Source organism: Beta vulgaris, chromosome 9 (assembly GCF_026745355.1).
Source record: "Beta vulgaris subsp. vulgaris cultivar EL10 chromosome 9, EL10.2, whole genome shotgun sequence".
Taxonomy (NCBI): Eukaryota; Viridiplantae; Streptophyta; class Magnoliopsida; order Caryophyllales; family Amaranthaceae; genus Beta; species Beta vulgaris.
The window spans coordinates 21,019,623-21,039,400 of NC_079210.1; the positions used below are offsets into that span (position 1 = coordinate 21,019,623).

The 19,778-nt window shown below is 36.8% G+C and overlaps 1 protein-coding gene across 7 annotated transcripts in view; it reads left to right on the forward strand.

Moving 5' to 3' along the window:
- The first annotated feature begins 1,505 nt into the window (after positions 1-1,505).
- Positions 1,506-19,778, forward strand: part of LOC104903363 (uncharacterized) — a 30,369-nt gene continuing 12,096 nt past the window's right edge. For 2 of the 7 annotated variants that reach the window (XM_010691387.3, XM_048636763.2), the window contains exons 1-5: positions 1,506-1,791; positions 9,660-10,052; positions 13,098-13,171; positions 13,266-13,658; positions 17,385-18,711. In XM_010691387.3, the coding sequence (XP_010689689.2) occupies positions 1,584-1,791; positions 9,660-10,052; positions 13,098-13,171; positions 13,266-13,658; positions 17,385-18,711 (2,395 nt within the window). In that variant the 5' untranslated portion in view covers positions 1,506-1,583. Of the gene's footprint in view, positions 1,792-9,659; positions 10,053-11,450; positions 13,172-13,265; positions 13,659-17,384; positions 18,712-19,778 lie in introns of those variants that run through there. The other 5 variants (XM_048636762.1, XM_019251737.3, XM_019251736.3 and 2 more) reach the window with 5 other exon arrangements.

Sequence of the window (19,778 nt, forward strand, 5' to 3'; positions counted from 1 at the left end):
CTAATAGTGATATGAAATTATGAGTAACAAAATAATGGACAATAATACAAATGTTTATTAAACATTGACTATTTGGACTTTATTGGACTTTATTAGATCTGATTGGAACTTATTGGACCTTATTAGACATGATTGGAACTTATTGCACCTGATTGAAGCTTATTGCACCTGATTGGAACTTATTGCACCTTATTAGACCTTATTGTAACTTATTGCCCTTATTAGACCTTATCTGAACTTATCTGAACTTATTGGACCTGAAACTTAATTTTTTAAGTTGAACAGAACGCACCCTTACTTGAAGGTAGTAGAATGCATTAACTCCTTATCTCTCACTCTACTTTCATCTCTCACTTGTTACTTGTACCCAATTACATATTATGCATTATTATAAAGGAGGGAGAAAATAAAAAGAAAAAAAAAAGAAAGAGAAAAAAATCTCTTATATCACCGTAGCCAAAAAAAAGCTTGCCTTCATTCATTTCTTCTCCTTTCTTCCTTATGTTATTTTTTTTTTTAGCTTTTTTCCAAAACTCCTTTAGAGTCACAAACAGGAAGTCACCAATCATAATCACCCATCAATTTTCACTCATCTACCTTCAACACCTCTCCGATTTTTTTCGTGGATGATTAACGAAAACATGTTATCTCTAGTTATTTAAAGACGAATTGCAAAATATTGTAATTATAATGATTATTATTGTCAACCTTAATTATTTGACCATGATTATAATATTATTTAATAATAATATAATCAGCTAATAGTAATATGAATAATCAAATAATAGATAATAATACAAGTATAATACTTACATTGTGGTACTTTAATAAAAAATTCTGATAATACATAGCCAGCTAATAGTAATATGAATAATAAAATAATAGACAATAATACAAATATTTAATAAAATAATAGACACTAATACAAGATAATACTATATAATCATTGTGGTACTTTAATTAAAATTCTAATAATAACATAATCAACTTATAGTGATATGAAATTATGAATAATAAAATAATGGACAATAATACAAATGTTTATTGAACATTGACTTTTTGGACCTGATTAGACCTGATTGAAACTTATTGGAGCTTATTGAACCTAATTGGAACTTATTGCACCTGATTGAAACTTATTGCACCTGATTGAAACTTATTGGACCTTATTAGACATGATTGGAACTTATTGGCCTGATTGAACCTTATTGCAACTTATCTGAACTTATCTGAACCTATTGGACCTGAAACTTAACTTTTTCAAGTCGAGGAGAACGCACCCTTAGACCTGATTGGAACTTATTGGACCTTATTAAATCTGATCGGACATTATTGCACCTGATTGGAACTTATTTAACCTTATTAGACTTGATTGAAATTTGAAACTTATTACCCTGATTAAACCTTATTACAACTTATCTGAACTTATCTGAACTTATTGGACCTGAAACTTGATTGTTTAAGTTGAGGTGAACGGACCTCAGTTTAGTACTGAATTAGTTTGACAAAGACAAGCAGCTAAGAGCTTAAAATCCCATCCCATGTCGATTAGCACAGACAACTGATTTAATAAACCTTGGCAAATGGCAATGGTGTTGCTAAAATCGGTAATAAAATTGTTGACGTTTTTCTCTCTCTTGATTCATCCAACTCACGCTGTTGCTCCGAATCCCAACAAAAACAACAACAACAACAACGTTGATGTATTCAAATGGCAGACACTTTCTTCTCACAATTTCTCCTCTCAGATTCGTCTTCACCGTCACGTCCTCCTCTTCATTTCCGTCCCCTGTATGTGATCTCTCTACTTACATTTCTCAGACATTATATTTTGCAAGCATTTCTAGTTTTTATTCATAGTCTTTGGAAATTCAATTAGTTATATATGTTTGGACGTAATTTTCTAGGAAAAATTGACGATAGAGGTCTCAACTTTTTGGGTGATAATTTGTAAAAGGTCTGAATTATTGATTAATTTGTGTAGGTCCAACTTTAGGGGATCTTAAATTTTAGCAGATCTTAAATTTACTTAATAGGTCATAACTAGTAAAACTTGGGTCACACTAGAAGGTTAATTGAGAGAAGGAAGTAGGAATTAGGTGAATTATTTTTTAAAAATGGTCAGTTTTAAGTTACCTAGGCCCGTTAAAAGTTAAGACCTTAATCAATAGTTCAAACCTTTTAACAATTATTGTCTAAAGTTCATACCTCTATTGTCAAATTTTCCAATTTTTTATTTAAGTTGAAAGATGTAAACAATTTTATTAAAGGAAAAATTGGCAGTCCCAACATTCTTGGGTTTCACTTGCAAAGGTTTCAACTTTTGTTTATCTCAAAGCTGTCCCAACTTTGGAGGGTCTCTTCTTAAAACGATCCTTGAGGTTCATCTGTGAAATTAGTTAATTTAATTCATTAGACTTTTCTATTGACTTCAATTGACTAACAAAAATGGTTATTGGATTAGTCTTGTTTAATTAACTTAGAAGTTTAATTAAGCTAAAGGATCGTTCTGAGAAGAGACCCCTAAAAGTTGGGATCATTTTAATAATCAACAGTTGGGACCTTTTTCCTTGGTTAAATATGAATGTTGACTGAGGTAACTTGGACCAATTTTAACAGTGAAGAATTTGCAACAAGAAGCTATTTTGTTGGTGGCTGAAATGGTATATTCATCTAAGTGGCTTAGTGTTTTGTTGTGATTGATAATGCCAGAGCTAAATGTTTTCCTTGGGAAACAATTAATCCGTCGTATATGATCTATGAACATTAAGAATTGAATTTGTGAACAGGGAATGATATTGCTTGAAGGATCTTGACTCAGTACGTTATGGTACTTTTTGTGGCAAAAATCTTATGTTCATCTCAGTTACTTGGTTTTATGTTGTAGTTAATATTGGTGGAGCTAGATGTTTTGCTTGGAGAACAAATTAATTTTGTACATAAACAGGATTAAGAATTGAATTTATGAACAGGAAATGACATTGCCGGAAGGCTTTTGACTCAGTACTCTATGGTACTTTGTTGGCGAAATCATATGTTCATCTCAAGGACTTAGTTCTTTGTTGTGATTGATATTGGTGGAGCTAGATGTTTTGCTTAGGGAGCGATTTAATTCGTCTTACATGAACAATGGAATTTGTGAACTGGGAGTGATTTGGAATGGTAGGAGCCTAGGAGGTTGTTGTCCTCTATTTGTGTCAAACTAGCCCATAGAGCACTAGCGCACTAGAGTCCACCATGTTTCAAAATGCGGTTCAGGGAAAGGGTCTATAGAGAACTGAGTAGCTAAGAGGGGAAATGTGGAGAACATGGTAAAAACCTGCAAAGTGAAAGGATAGGCTCAACTGGTCAAATCTACCTTTTGGAGCTTTTGTCTGTGTGTGTGTGATGGAGGGGGGGGGGGGATGGTTGTGGTGGTATTTTCATATTTGTTTTGAGCTAAATATTTATGTGTGAGAATTGTCGAGTGACTCGAGTCATGATTACTCATTCAATTAGTCTAATTTAACTTTCCATGAATTTGCTATGAGCGGACATACCTTAGGCAGAATAATTAGATTGGGGGTGATTAGGAGAAAAAGATGTGATAAACTGGGCTATGAAACATAACAGATGATTACTAGATTTCGAGAGTCTTGTTCCCTCCCAGAACAAAAAATAAATATGAAAGAGAATTCTGTTCAATATTCTGTTCTCTTTGCTGTCCTCTATATATAGTATATTCTCTAACTATCTCTCTGCCTTTTTCTACAAGCTAATCCCTGAAAGAATTACAATGTAGTTCCTCGAGTATTCCTCCCCTAAATGCCGATTCATTAAATTGTTGGTTGCCCAAACTTTCACCTTATCCTCAAGGTCGGTAGCAATTGAGACTCAATTTCCAGCATTAGGCACAATGTTTAGTGTCCCCCTATTGAGGTGCCGCTTCAGGAAATTGGCTAGTTCCCTTGAATGGCCTTGTTGGGGAACTATTTGTCGATTAAAGATGATGTGTGTGTGGAATGGGTGGTGTTGGGATTGGGTGGTGTTGGGGTTGAGATGGTACATGTGGGGGTTGGGGAGAAGAACATAAGTATTTGGCTTGAAAATCTGTATGGGGAAACAAATGTTTGGATGGGTTAAGTGGTGGCTGTAAATGAGGGTTAGAAGCAGATGAATGGAATGGGTCCTGAATTAGAGGTACGCACGTATTTCTCTAGAGCGCATTGGAAGAATATGAAAATGGGTCTTGTTTTAGAAGATGCGTGAAGTTATTAATAAAATGAGTGGGTTTGCTTCGATTTAGTGAAGAGTGGTTAGGTTGGAGCATAAGTATGAGCTGAGAGTTGGAGAATCTTGCTTTTAAGACCTAGGGATAGAAGTTGGGTTGAAGAGCAAAGGGTTGTTGACAGGTTTAGGCTTGTGGGTTAGGAAAATCGAAAGAAGGTTGATGTTCTAATAGTGAGTAGGATGATTAATAGATGGGCTAATTGAGAAGTGGAGTGATTCGGGCAAGGATAATTGTGTTATAAAGCATAGACTGAGGAAGTAGGCCTTTTTTGATAAAGACTGGATGAGTTTTGAAAGGGGAAGATCATGCCCCATTGTAAAGTTTACTCCAGTTGTGGTAGCCATGCTAAGTGCAATGACAATGTTACTCCTGCGGTCCTGCCAATATCATCTCGCAGCTTCCTAATTGCTGATAAGAACTACAAAATTTCTGTGTGCTCCACTGCTCCTGTTCCACACCCGCAGAATCCTTTCTACTACTGCCTATAAATTGTCATGGTTTCCCTCCATTAGAATATTCGGCAGAACCTCTTTGACCACCGTTGGTGTTATGAGCTGTGTAACCACCCAAATCACTAGATCTATCATCTACACCTCCATTTGATCCACCCGTTCAACCACCAAGCTCATCACTGGATTCACATTGCAGTTTTATGCCCTCGATTTTGGTAATTGCTTCCTCCATTCAATCCCTCCTCATAACATCCCATACGAACACGTGAATTGCTACACTCCAATTTATGTAGTACTACAAAGCCTCTACCATTCAGCCATATTACAATGACATAGTTGTCCAAACCACCAAATTCTCCACCAGATATGCTGCCAGCAACGAATCAGTTATATGTTTCTCCATATCTTTTAGCTGCCTCCACCACCTTCTTCAACCCAATGTCAGTAACACCACCATATGAGAGCTGCAGATTTCTCCATCACCCTTGGAAATAGTAAAAATTACAGTGGTGATAAACAATCTTGTTGCTGATGTTGTTGTCACCCTCCTGGAGTTAATCTAACTCTAATTTGAACCGAAAAAACACACTATCAATTATTCTCCCTATGTTCTCGCTCAATCGCTTTGGAAGAGGAGCTCCGATGAACTTAAGGCTTGCCAGCCACTGCCTAACTTCCAGCTATACTTTGGCCATCAAGGACTGGACTGCTTTAATATCATTTGCTATGCTCTGACTTAGCTAAGGGAGAATAATTGGGGGTGATTCAGAGATGACAATGGTGTCTTTTAAAAAAATTAGTTTCCAATTCATTAATCAAAATCATCTTCTTCTTAGGGGTATTTTGCAAATTAGATTTTATGTATTATACACATTAGAGTAGAATTTCGTTGATTTTTAGGTTATAGTCTACCTCATGATTTATAATAGATATTATGGTGCTCACACTTGATTATCGTGGGCATTGGAAAATAGCAAAATTTACATAGGTCTTGTGTCTCCTGGTTGCATGTGATACCGACATTGAAAAAGAAGTTTCATGAAGGCACCCTTAATTTCTACTGTGAGTATCTGTTGAACTTTACAAGGGACAAATTATGACGATTTTTTTACTGGCTTTTGATTTGAAATGTTGGGTGATCATTATCAAGCCTTGGAGCTGATTTATGTGGACAATAAATAGAAGTAGCTAATGATATATATTTGTCAACTTTGGTACTGCTATATTCATGCCAGAGCGCTGCCATGTTAGGAATCGTGACGTGAATTTGGCAGCTTTTAATGAAAAAAATTTGTTAGTTAGGAAGTCACGTCTTGTAGGAGGTGCTATGCGAAGAACTTGACATACCACCAAGAAAGAGCACAAATTGGGCTTGGTGTCAGGAATGGAAGAATAGAAAGAAGAAAAAGCTTTGTTCTGTCTACTATGTGTTATGGTTGATATTTTCAAGGCTCCTTTTCTCAAGAGACAGAGAAGACAGAGAGGGAGCTCATGGATCTGGAATCTCTGTCAATTTTATCAAAAACTGATTCTTGACAGGATTAGCAAATCTCACTATGCATAACACATATAATTGGAAGTTGAAAGAAGATATTCTTTCAGTGTTAGGCATGTGACTTTCCTGGTTTGATCTTATCTTTTCTTGTGGTTTGTGTTACCTTAGCTGCATCCTGTTGTTAATCTTGGAATGGGAGGAGTCTTTGTCTACAAAATCTGTTATGAGTAGAAAATAAGTAGTTACAATTGATAAATGTCTTGTAATCAAGTCGTGAAGCGTGAAATGATGGGCAGGCATATTACCCATGCATATTGTAGATTATGTTCAGATTTTGGTGATTTGTTTGCCTATACTGTTGTTTCCAAATGGTATATGCATTGTATAATTAATTCTTGACTCAACCTGGGGAATTCAAAGTAATTAACTTAAGTCAAATTTAGTTGGTTCTACTACATAATTTTCTAATTGTAGTTCCTGAATTCTCACCGCCTCTTGTTGCGGCGTTCAGTGAAGTTTATAACGTGTGTTGGGTACACATCTTTTTACCTTCTCTCCTTGACATCATGACACATTGCTAGCCTATAGACCCTCCTCACCAACTTTCGAGAAAACTCAAAAAGAGTCATTGACACAAAATAACACGTTTGGGGCCGTTTGGTTTTTTCGCTCCTTAATTACCGATATGAGTTATGGATGGAAGTGCTAAGTTAGAGAAGATTCAAATTGGCATATTCTCGAAATTGGGACGATACTCCTAATAATTGGAGCTTCTCTTAATGATTTGTTTTCTCTTATGTTTCCGTGTCTCTAAGTATTCCTGAATTATTCTATATAGTGTTGCATAGAATATTGTTTAGAAATTGGAGAGACTTATAAGACCTTTTCTTTGGTGAAGGAAAGAGAAGAATGATCATCTAGTGGATTTGGATCTAATTTGTAGACTTGGAGACCCAAAACAGGAGAGTAGCTGACCTCTTAGGTATTCGGTGTGGTGAAAATTTCCTTGGGAAAATGGATGTGTGGGAACATCTGAAAGGATAAATTTGTAATGTAGATATTTGCGAGAAGGTTGGATTTGCAAATATTGACTATAAGATGAAGGAGAATCAACTGGTTTTGCTATGTGTGACTTTGGCCAGAAGATGCGGCATCAGGAAAATTAGAGAGAGTGTGATTGTGAGGGATCTTGAAGAAGTCAAGGGAGACGAAATATGACTTGGATTGTGTTAAAAGAGATATGGAGAAATTGAGTTTGGAGGAAATGAGACTACAAAAAGTCAAAAACTGATGAGGTAAATTCTACCTAGTAGGTTTCTTATCTACTTCCTTCGTCTTTTAATAGCTGCATGGCTCGGCATCCAGTGTAAGGAAGAGACTAGAGTAGGTAAATGTACAAATTCAATAAAAAAACTTAAACACCCCTAAAAGGAAAGGCTTGGGTTATTATATATGTTATACAATATTTTAGATAATTTGTGTGTATACCTTATACTATCTCTTCCTTAAACTCCATGTCAATATAGGAAGTATCATGTTCCTTCCAGGCATGCCAAAGTGGAATTGGCCAAGCAAGGTGTTACACTGTAGCCGAAGTTGGGTTAAATAGAGCTGGTGTTGCATTAAACAAGAAATGAAAGATGAATCATTGTGGAACACCCTAGGGTTAAGGAGTAATAAGATTGATAAGGGCCAGGGAAAAAAAACACGATTGCGGTCGCGTTCACGGGAATGGTCGCGCAGTCGCAGGAACGGCTTGTAACGGGGAAATAAAACGTTTCGCGGCCAACGCGGCGTGAATTTTTTTTTTAAAATTCACATTAATATGTTCTAACCTTATCTGCTTTGTTTTAGTTTATGAATCATTATTACAACATAATATAATCAAATCTATCATAATATCATGTTCCATTAGCTACATAATTTAATCGTAAAATATTTTTGGCCAATATTTAAAAAGAACGGATGTAACGGGGATAGGCGAGTTTGCGGGACAACGCGGCGAGAAGTTTGTGATTTATATTATGGCTTTTCGTAATGGGATTTCACGGAACGGCAAATCCAAAATCTGTTACAGAACGGCCGTTCTGTAACGGAACGGCAGAGTTTTAATTCCATGATAAGGCCCTTGACGGTTGGAAGAAGTAATAAGCAAATTCGGTCATGTTTGAAAACAATATCTGGACGGCAATGTCTCCATTCTCTTCTACAGAATTTCTTACATTTTGCCTCCAAATTCGATCAAATTGTCGAAGGCAAATTGCTGTTGCTAGTTTTGGATGCCTTTGTTTGAATTTTTTTTGTTATTTTTTCACTTGTCTCCAGAGTTGTGCTTTGCCTGAGTTGACGGATATTGTATTTGTATCGACATGAAAAGGACAGATTGATTGTCAGGCTGTTTATATTTTTCCTTCTTTTCTTTCAATCCAACCTTTCTATAGTGTATTGTTTGAAACCTTTTGGAGATCCATAGTAGCCTTAGTAGTCAGCTTCCATTGCATGGAAAAATGATGACCCATGTCTATATTGTCCTGTAGCTGGATTTATTAGCATTGTATCTTTGTTGGGGGGTTTTTAATTTTTTATTAATTATTTATCAATATGAAAAAGGACCTCTTACAAAAAGGAAGTGCTAAAATAGAAATAAAATATTGCACCGGTTGGGCACAAGAGATATGCTTGAAAGTAAAAAATGTTTTTTGTGTGCCTTGGTAAATAATCATGATATTATTTTCAATTTCTTATTTTTCTGGAGGAATCTACAAGTCTGTATTTCGTCCTACCGTCTCATTATAGCGGCTAAAGAACAGCTAGTGAGTGCATTGTCATTCTAAGGGCTGACATATATGATATACCTTTTGATGTTGTAAGAATAAGGTCGAGTGAATTCTCATCTCAGATTTATCATATATGGGCAGCTTGTGCACGTGATATATACATATCTATCAATCTCCTCTTTCTCTCTCTCTCTCTCTATATATATATATATATATGATAGAAGTGAGTTCATATGAGAATGCGTACTTACATGAGAAATGAGAGTGAATTTTACGCGCTATAATTCTTATGAATAAGTGATGTAACTCTAATGAAAAAGTGATGTAACTCCAAAAAAAAATTCGAAAAAAAAATCTTTTTTCGGGCTCAAAATTTTTTAGGGGGTATAACTCTAACGAACAAGGGTTGTAACTCTAATCCAATCGTGCGGTTGAGATTCATTCCCATTTCTCATGTAAGGAGCATTCTCATGTGATCTTGCCTCTATATATGTATATGTATATATGTATATGTTTATGTATATGTATATGTATGTATATATATGTTTATGTATGTATATGTATATGTATATGTTTATTGCATTTCTATTAAGATTTTGTTGCTTTGAACTTGTTTTACTCTTTAAATTTGTATTTAGCGTCAAACTATTCATTTTTTCACGCAGGGTGTGGGGAGTCTCGCTCTCTAATGAACGAGATATCTCAGACTTTGGCTAAAGAAAAAGAGAAGTATAACTCCTTGAAGCTGATGTTCGTAAACCGTAATCTTGAAAAGATGCTGGCTAAGTCTCTTGGTGCTGCAGACGGAATAACAGTTCTCTATTACCATCATGCTGTGTCTTATAAGTATCAGGGAAGTCTTAGGGTTCAAGATGTATTACTTTCTGTTTATTATTCAATGTCGCTTGCAACCGAGGACCTTCCTCTCAAAATACTTAGCAATTCTGAGGATTTGAACATGTTTCTTGCATCAACTGATAAGGCTGTACTCCTCCTAGAATCTTGTGGATGGACCTCAAAATTGCTAGTACAGCGGACTAGCAATGTAACTGTGCAAGGTACGTCAAATAATCATATTGCTGTTGCATATCATTGTGATGAACTGCATAGCTGATTTTGAATTTAGATGATAATTAAGGACTTAAAGATGGATTTATATTTATAAAATTGAAATTACATAAAATAAAGATAGTTGCCAAGTATTCAAGTGACTTGGTCACGCTCCCAAACTAACCACTAAATTGAACTCTCAAATATATTCCTGATAATCCTTTCCTATCACTGATCCCCTATATTTATAGAGCTAACTTACTTACTCCCCAAGCCAATCTAATTGTACTGCCCATATTACCCCTCTCCCTAAACCAATCTATTACAATTATGTTCCAGTAAAACACAGTCGTGAGTAAAAATGTCGAGGAGTTTTATTTTGTAGCTTTTATCTATTTATTTATTAATATGTGGTTCTTAATAGATTACATAGCTTGTTCAGGACCTTATGGTTTCAATTATTCAAGGAATAATGTTAATCAATAAGCTTTATATCTTCTTATATAAATCTAGTGTATGAGGAGAATGGCTATTTGCAATTGCTTTTGTTAGTTGCCATGCATGAAAGCAACATCGTTATTGTTGTGTTCCAATTGAAATCTCTTGCAAGCTGTTGCTGCATAGGATTTGGTTCCTGGACATGTAAAACAGCAAGCAAGAGGCCCTTATTTTTAGTGTGCACAAAATATGGCTCCTCTGTTGCTACTTGGAGATAAAGACAACTTCTGGTATCCTGGTTCCAATCTTATTATACACAAGGGTGATAGGTTTTTCATTTTCACAAGAAGCTGTTTCAGTATCTCAAGGCTTAATGGAAGCTACTGTGGCTAAAGACTAAGGATTCTTTGGCAACTATGATTCTTCCCACTTGTTGTTTCCAAAGAAATGTAGGGGGATCTATCTACAGTGAGAAAATTGATGGTGAAGAGTACGTCCTAGGGGACGAGAATATTTATATTAGCTACTGAAAGGTGAACTTCCATTCTAGTTGAGTTGGTAGGTGAAGCAAGAGAGTTAAACTTTGTCCTTTGGCTGATTGGCTTCTAAAAGATCGATGTAGTTAGTGAACCATACTTAAGCTAGAGACTCTTTGCTTGAGGAGGCGAAATGCTCAAGCAATCTCCTTATTATTATAAGGGATGATGCTAATAGTGATCCATTTAGTGTCCAACAGACCTTGATGAATTGAAAGAATACATGGAATCTACAAAAATATTTCCACAATACAGGGCGCCAATATTTTTTTTCCTGTCGGGCATAGTTTTTTCCTTTATAAGGTTCAGGACACAGTAAAGGAAGAAGGCAAAAGTTGGATTCTTTCTGTTAACTATGAATTTATGAATTTTATAATCATGCTAGGTGAGGAGTAAGAGCATTAACTGTAGTGATTAATTGACAATTTGTAGGAGGTAAGGCTTGGCTTGGAAATTGACGGCTTTATTTGGAGCAGAACATGTTTGACATCATTAACGTGGGAAGATATCTCTGTAGTGTTAGTTTCCCTTTATTTGAAGGCTCTCTGGGAATGGCATTTCATTGCCTTCAAGAAATGTTTGCACTTCTTTTGAGTTGTTACGGAGCTAAGTGGTTCTACAGACATCAGTATGGGCTTTTCGCAGGTGTTGCATCAAAAAGCATTGTTTGGTTCCTTTTATTTCTGCCATCTTAATATTTCTTGTTGAACTTTTATTTTTTGAGTTTGTCTATGTTATACCATTGTGTTTCTTAGTTTCTATTTAATACCCAAAGTTTTTCAAGTTTCACATAGTACCCTTTTGAACTTACCTTTTTAATCTACAACACCCCCCGCCGTTAACTGTGCGTCATTAATTTCGTTTACTTTTTGTAATTTAGTGGAACTAATTTAACTTATAAACATTCCCTCCAAGAGTCAGTCTTTCAAAAAAAAGTTCGACTAGATTACAAAAAGTAAGAGAAATTAATGATGTCTAGTTAACCATCCGGGGGGGAGGGGATTGTGCAACAAAATAGGTAAGTTAAGGCTACCGTGTGAAATTCTAAAAGGTTGGGGTACGAAATAGAAACATAAGAAACACATGGGGTAAAACGTAGAAAAACCCTTTTCAAATTGTGAGAGAGTGAAAAGGAAGAAAGAGGGAAACTTACTTGAGTAGGCAAAAGTGGAGATGGTGGGGGATGTTGCAACTGTGTCTAGGGGACACTTGGGTGTAAGGCTGCAGGGGTAAGTGGGTAACATGTGGGGGAAAAATCTTGAAGAACAACCATCCTTAGGAAGGGAAAGGGAGATGGCTAACCTTAAAACTTTTGGAGTAAGGCACTTTTTGCTTGAATTTTGTGACTTACTGGTTAAAACGATACGCTCCTCAATGTTCTTTCACAAAGTTCCTGTACATCACGTAGCTATTTTCTGTTATATGTATGGGTGTAAAGAAGATGAGACAGCTCGTGAGCTACTCAAGATCGACTTGGTCAAAACTTGACTAGAGTGAGCTCGAATCGAACTCGAACTTGACATGAGATGTTGGCGACTAAAGTCGAGCAACTCGAAGCTCGACTTGGAAAATCGTGAGATACTCGAGCACATAATTATCAAGCACTATCAAAAGCGAAAGGCCCAAGTCCAACATATCATCTACCCTAAGGGTGCTAATAAGTGAGACAACATTCGAGCTACTCAAGATCAACTCGGTCAAGACTAGACTCGAGTGAGCTGGACTCAAAATGTTAGCGAGTCGAGTCGAGCTACCCTAAACTCAAATTCGACTCGCATCACTTACTCCTCTAGTTATATGTTTTCTTGGATAGAAAGTAAAATTTTTGAACATAGGGAATATGATGTCATTATAAAGCATATTGTTGATAAATTGAAAGGGAGGATGAAGGACACTTTTATCATCGCCTCTGATTTTCTTGTATGGATCAAAACCTTGTTTTCCATTTGGCTTAATTGTATGTAGATCTGGTGATAGTTTGTAAGACTACGTATAAGAAAGCCTTTTTTTGCATATTTTTATTACTTTGGATGTTATAATTAAGTCTTCAGTGACATCATGGAAAGTTTAGCTTTGCAGGTAGTTTCTTTCCAGGTAATTTAACTAGAGATACCAATACCACTATGGCTTCTAGTAGGCAGAAAAACTTGAAGGTGCGTAGTTTGTGATGACTTCTTGTAAACATTGAAATGGAAATAAACGTATATAACAGCAATAAACCATCAGTTATTTTTCTTCTCTCAACAGGATATTGAAAATGACATGAGCTGTGATGTTCAACATGGATGTAGTGCAAGTTCTTGGGTTGGAGAATTCAGTGCCGAAAACGGGACTGCATCTCCAACAGATGAGAATGAGCAGCGGACTTTTGGAACATCCTGCAGCTTCAAAGAGTACAGTAAATTTGAATCTTTCTTCTCAAAGTTCTTGGTATTGGCAAGAGATTTTTATCTTCCTCCTCAAAGGCAAAGATATGGCTATGTCTCAGATAGATCATTGCTCTCGACTCTTGGTATTGAAGATTCTGATCAATGGTCATTGATAGTATATTATGCTGGATGTCCTGGCTGCTTATGGAAAACTAAAGATGAAAATCATATCCAAAATGTCCTTGAGACAAATGAACTACCTGTAACGGAAGTAAGTCATGTATAAGTCCAATCCTCTTTTTCTTCCAATGTTCATGCTGCATCTCTCCTCTGTATCTGTGCATGTCAGTTCGGTAACAGTTGACTTGCTGCTTTTTTTATTTTTCAAACCTTTTTTTTTTCCTGTGGTTATATGACAACATGGTGTTTCCTTTCCTTGTACTATATCTGCAACAAATCTAGCCGAGCCTTATTGGTTGAACCTAAATTGGAAAGCTGGCTAGTATGGTTCCGCAGAAAATCTAGTTTGGGTACTCAGTCTTGTCGTAGAAGAAGTTTCAGTTAAGATCGTCATATTGTAGAACTAGCATCTCATGGGTGTTTGTAATAGACTAGCCTGGGGGGAGGGGTAATTTTGGTAATACACACTAGTTATTATGTTAGCTTGGGGAGTAAGGCAAATAGACTATAAATAGAGGAGATTAGGAGAGAAGAGGTCATGCTGAAAATACTGGAGGATTTAGTAGTTTAGTTTTGGGAGAGAAACAAGCCTCTCAAATGCTTGTTACTATCTTAATTTTACTGTCACTTTCCAGATTCGTAATAAATATCAGTTTTAGTCATTACTCTTCTTTAATCTGCGTTGAGGTATCTATTTATTACAGTGTTAGGTCGCTTTGGGGCCGTGACTTCGACACCTTCATTGACCCCTGGTGTTGTGTGTCCACACGACATGTCACTTGGATCCTTCATTCTAAACAAAGAACTTAACATTTGCAACGAAATGCAGGAGTCCGACGCCTGGACGATGCCCCGTTTTGAGCAGACACTTAGCCAAGTATGAGTAACATAGTTGGGAGCTGGGGCCATCGTGATGTGAATTTAGAAAATGAAATAATTCCACTTCATCTTTGCAATTCACTAGGTTTGAAACATACTTTTAAGTTATACTTCAAAATATGTTTTTTTTTTTATTATGTTGTTATTTTGTGAAGAATTTAGAGGTTCTAAATACCTGTTATGACAAGTTACTATAAAATATGTGAATTTTGATGAATACAATTCGTATAATTACTTTAGGAGCAGTTATAATGGCTGATGCAGTACTCATGTTATGGTATGGCTTTGTGTAGTAGAGCAAATAGAAAATCCGCCACAGGCATGGCCTTCACATAATGTAACTGTCTTGTTTGAATTCCTTGGTCATTCCCAACCATTTAGTATAATTGGTCTGAATAAGTTATTCAGATTGCAATCATGCTTGGAACTTTGAGAGAGTATATTCAGTTCCCAATTCCTTAAATTTGTTGATGGAAATTTTTACTTCTTTGAGATTTTGAATAGCCCGCTCTTCAGTTTAAAAGATTACATGCTTGTATTGTTGGACACACTGAATTAAATTATTTTTTTTAACTTGGAGATCAGGAACTTCTAGTTGTTCTTTATTAATATGAAAAATTGATTTAATCAGTCCCAACTATCGTTTTTAATTGTTCAGTCCCAACTTTGAAGGGTGTTTTACAATAGTAGTCCCAGCAGGTAGTTTGCCATTTTTTAATTTTTTTTTTCAATCTTCTTTCTCCCTCCTTCCTGCACTACTCCCTCCTCCTCTCCTCTACCACCAGCCACCCCTCCCCAACCACGCGTCCCCAGCCAGCCCCCAGCCACCCCTCCCCAGCCACGCATCCCCAGCCACACATCCCCAGCCACCCTGCCCCGGAACCCCTCCACTATCCTCCCCTTCCCCTCCACTATCCTCCCCTTTCCCCTGCTCCCTGCCATGCATCCCCCTTCTCCGGAACCCTTCCCCTCCACTACCCTTCCCGTCCCCCACCTCCTCTTTACCCTTCCATGCCCCCGCCATATATCCCCCAGCCTTCGGAACCCCTCCCCTTCCCCCACCTCCCCTGCATCCGAAAGACTTCCCCCTATCCCCTAAGTAGCGGCTAAAGGAGAGAGAGAGAGAAGCGAGCAAGGTTTGCGCGACCCATCACCGGCAACCAACAGCAACCACGCCGGTAGCACGAGCTTCACGTGCTTTGGGTTTCGGGTGTGAGAGAAAGGTTGTCATTTGGGTGGAAGGGAGAGGGAAGAGGAGGGGTGGTAGGGGAAGGGGAGGGAGGAGAGAGGAGAGAGAAAGACTGAAGGAAGAGGTGGAAGAAACAGGTCAAAATAAAAGGGAAAAATGGAAAATAGGGTTTTTTTTACCGGTTTAGTAAGTCATCAGTCAACTTGGACCACTAGTGTAAAGGGCGGGTTAAGTTGGGACTGAACAATAAAAAAAGATAGTTGGGACTATTTTTGTCAGGACGCCCATAGTTGGGATTGTTTAAATCAATTTTTCCTTATTAATACATTATATTTTTGTTAAATAATGTAAATTTGTTTATCTTCTATTTATGGTCATCATAGGATTATGGTCTAGGATGGGACTTGAATATGTAATTCATATTGGACATATGCAAGAATCTGACATGGTATTGTTTGATTGGAAGAGACCAAGACACAGTATATAATGATCCATATTTAGGATCTGGATAAGGGAATAGTGACAATTTATATGATCTTTTGTCAAATCTTTATATGTTAAAAAGCAGTGTATTACAAACAACTTTTATGACTAAACTAGTATTTGGGCCCGAGAGTTGCCCCCCCGGGTTGGTATTGCGTTTCCAAAGTTGATATGCATTTTTTTTCCATTCCCACTGAAATATATTAAGGAAAACTCAATATCTAAAAGGTACAAATATAATAATGTGGACACTTAAAGCATAATTAAAAGTTGGTTGAGATGGTAATTGTGTCATGTATAATAGCAAGATGTCACAGGTTCAAATCTTGTTGCAAGCTAATTTTACTTTTATTTATTGACATGACATATGTACACATTGGACAATTCTAGTGGAGTAACAAAGGTGCCACGTGGCGTGTATACATTAAATAGGTGCCACGTGGTGTGTATACATTGTAATGCACACCTTTTAATATATTTGTATAGATTTTCTAGGGTTTGTGTGGAGGAGCACATTATAACATGGAATCTTGTCAAGTGACACAAAGTCTATTTTGCGGCTGAAAAAGTCAACATTCCAGCACATTTTAGCACATTTTTCGGTTGTGCATGCAAATCACGTCTAAGCCTTTGACTTCCTCTCCCTCTTCTATTCTTGTTTACTGCATCTGCGACTAGCTACAAACAATAATCAACAATTGGATCAAGGTTAAGGACAAGAAAGCAATGGTAATTTCAGAACTGTTGTATTGTACTTATGAGTTGTGATCTACACAACCTTCAACGATTGTTTCCTTCATAATTAATCTTCAACATTTGTTTCATGACATGATTACATCACAAAAAAATTATATGGTGTAGCAATAGTGTAAATTAGGGGGGGGGGGAGAGTGAGGAAATAGAGGTTTTCTTTCTCGACGAACTAGGATTCAGAAAATATAGGGCAGATGTATGATACAGAACTCGAAGTCCAACAAAAAAAAAAAAGGATATACTGGGTATTCTCCTAGAAGAAAACCGTGGAGGCTGCTCTGTTTTCTTTTTATCGAACTCTAAGTTCGCTTTTATACATAGTATAGAAATTATGATGGCCTTTAAAGTGAACAATAGTTCTTGTTTGGAAGCATTGAATGACTGGCATTTTATCTTGTCTGATGACTGTTTAGCTTATCCACATACGAACACTTGACAGTTCTTTTTCGGGTTTGGGTTTTATTTGATTTGTTCTTTTCCATCTTTGCTGAAAATATGCTTCATTATATGCAGCTTCAAGATGATGGAAAGGACCAAGGGCCTGCTCTGCCTGATGATAAACCATCTGTCGTACTTTTCATAGACAGAACATCCAACTCTATAGAAACTAGAAAGAAAAGCCAGGAAGCTCTTTATGCATTCAAAGAACTAGCATCAAAGTATTGGACGTCATATCCGACAAATAGGCAAAGTAGTGATTGGCCAAAAAGATCACTTCATACTTATCAAGGGTCAGCCAGCATGTTTAAGAAACATAAATTGCTGCTATCACCTTCATCTCTGGTAAATTTGAAAGATAAATTGTCGTTTACGATTTCAAAAGAAGGAAAAGAGGTTACTTTTGTTAATGAGGACTCAAATTTGCAAGGTGGTTCTTTACAAGAGATATTGACAAATCTGCTTGGGCAGAAGAAGCAATTGAAATTAAGCTCACTTGCAAAGGAAGCAGGTTTCCAACTGATATCTGATGAAATAGACATAAAGATAGCTGATGTGTTATCTTCTGAGGAAGAAAGTCAGAATCAGGATTCAGCCCTCACATTGGATGAAGTCCCTGAGAAAAGTATCCATGACAAAAATAAGGATTTTACAGATGACGTTGCACCCATTGATCAAGAGGAGCAGTTTTACCATACTAATGTTGAAGCTTCATGTGAGTATAGTGACCAGAAAGTATTCACAGATCCTGCAAGTGAAGAATTTGGACATCTGGATCCTCAACAATCTCTCAGTAATCATGCAGTTGCATTTGCCCCAGATGTAAATTTGAAAATGCAAACTGATGCAGAAGCAAACAAGTCAGAGGGTGTTAGGCATCCTTTTAATGTCTTTACTGGTTCATTCTTCTTTTGTGATGGTAAATACAAATTTCTTAGATCTCTTACTAATTACTCAGATGTTCCAAGAATAGTCATCATTGATCCGTTGTCCCAGCAGCATTATATCTTATCGGAAGAAGCTAATTATAGTGTTTATTATGTATCAACTTTCATGGATAAATTTCTTAAAGGAAGCCTTATTCCATATCAAAAGTCTGGACATTTGCGGAAGTCTATTGAAATGCCACAGCCTCCATTTGTCAGTCTTGATTTTCATGAAAAGGATTCGATCCCATGTGTTACTACTGATACTTTTTCGGAGTTAGTTCTCGGTTCTAACAAGTCGGGTGCTCAAAATGCAACCAACGCTTGGCATAAAGATGTGGTTGTGCTTTTCAGCAGTAGCTGGTGTGGATTTTGTCAGCGAATGAATTTAATTGTTCGTGAAGTGTACCGATCCCTGAAAGGCTACATAAACATGGTCGAGTCTGAATCAAAGGGCAAGGAGTTGTTTTCTCAAGGCAGGTATCTCCATTTCTTTTAATAGATACTAAAGTCTCTTCCGTCTTGTTTGCCTTGTACTTCCGTTGCTTGGTGATTCCTGTCTGGACTCCAGTATACATAATACACCCTATAGACGCATAGTCAATTTATACTCTCATTCAGAGCCGACCTTAAAGAAAACATCGAATCAAAAGAGGAAGAAACAGCAAAGTATTTGCACCTGGCCTTAACATTTCAGAGTTGGCATGTAACAGAGTATCAGTAGTTGTGTGACAACAGAAAATAAGGCAGTTGATAGCAATACCGTGGTCCGTGACCAATCCAAAACCTTTTTGTTGTAAAATTGGCTGTATGCAAAGTTGTCTTAGAAAACAGTTTCAATTGCTATAGCATTCTAACTGTGTGGAAATTAGCCTGGCTGTGTGGTTGGAGAGAACGTGGTGGTTTTTTTTTGGCGTCAATTATTTTACCAAAAATTGCTGATATGCGGGTTGCATGTTGAAGCCATAATTTGCCATCTAAGACTTGCATCTTAGAGCATTAATTGACTTGGTTCTGGATCTCTGTGCATATGTGACTCAGTGCACTAGCCATCACCCCAGTTTCTCATTAGTATCTGACAATGGAACCACGAGTGCCTGAGGAGCGAGGAAAAGGATAGAGTGATGTGCAATTTGAGTAAGATTACGGTATAGACATAGGCACATAGCTATCTCTAAGATCATATTTTTTCTCTCTTACATTAAGGTGACAATTGATTCCACTGGTCCATGAAAAGTAAATGGGTAATATATATAAATTAAAGTCAAACAAACTTTCTCAGAATTTATGAAGTGTTAAAGTGGACATTTCTTTATTTGGGTACTTGAACTTGACAATCCAACACATGGAATCATCAATTCTTGAGTCTGTAATAATGTACCAGTGTGAATGATGTTCTTTTCATTTTAATTGCATTTGTTATTTTTTTTTTTCTTTTTGAAACTATTGTCTCCATTCTTAGCCATATTTGTCTGTCCCAATTACATTGCCCATTTCCTTTCTAGACAGGGTCAACCAAATTAAAATAATATTATCATTCCTT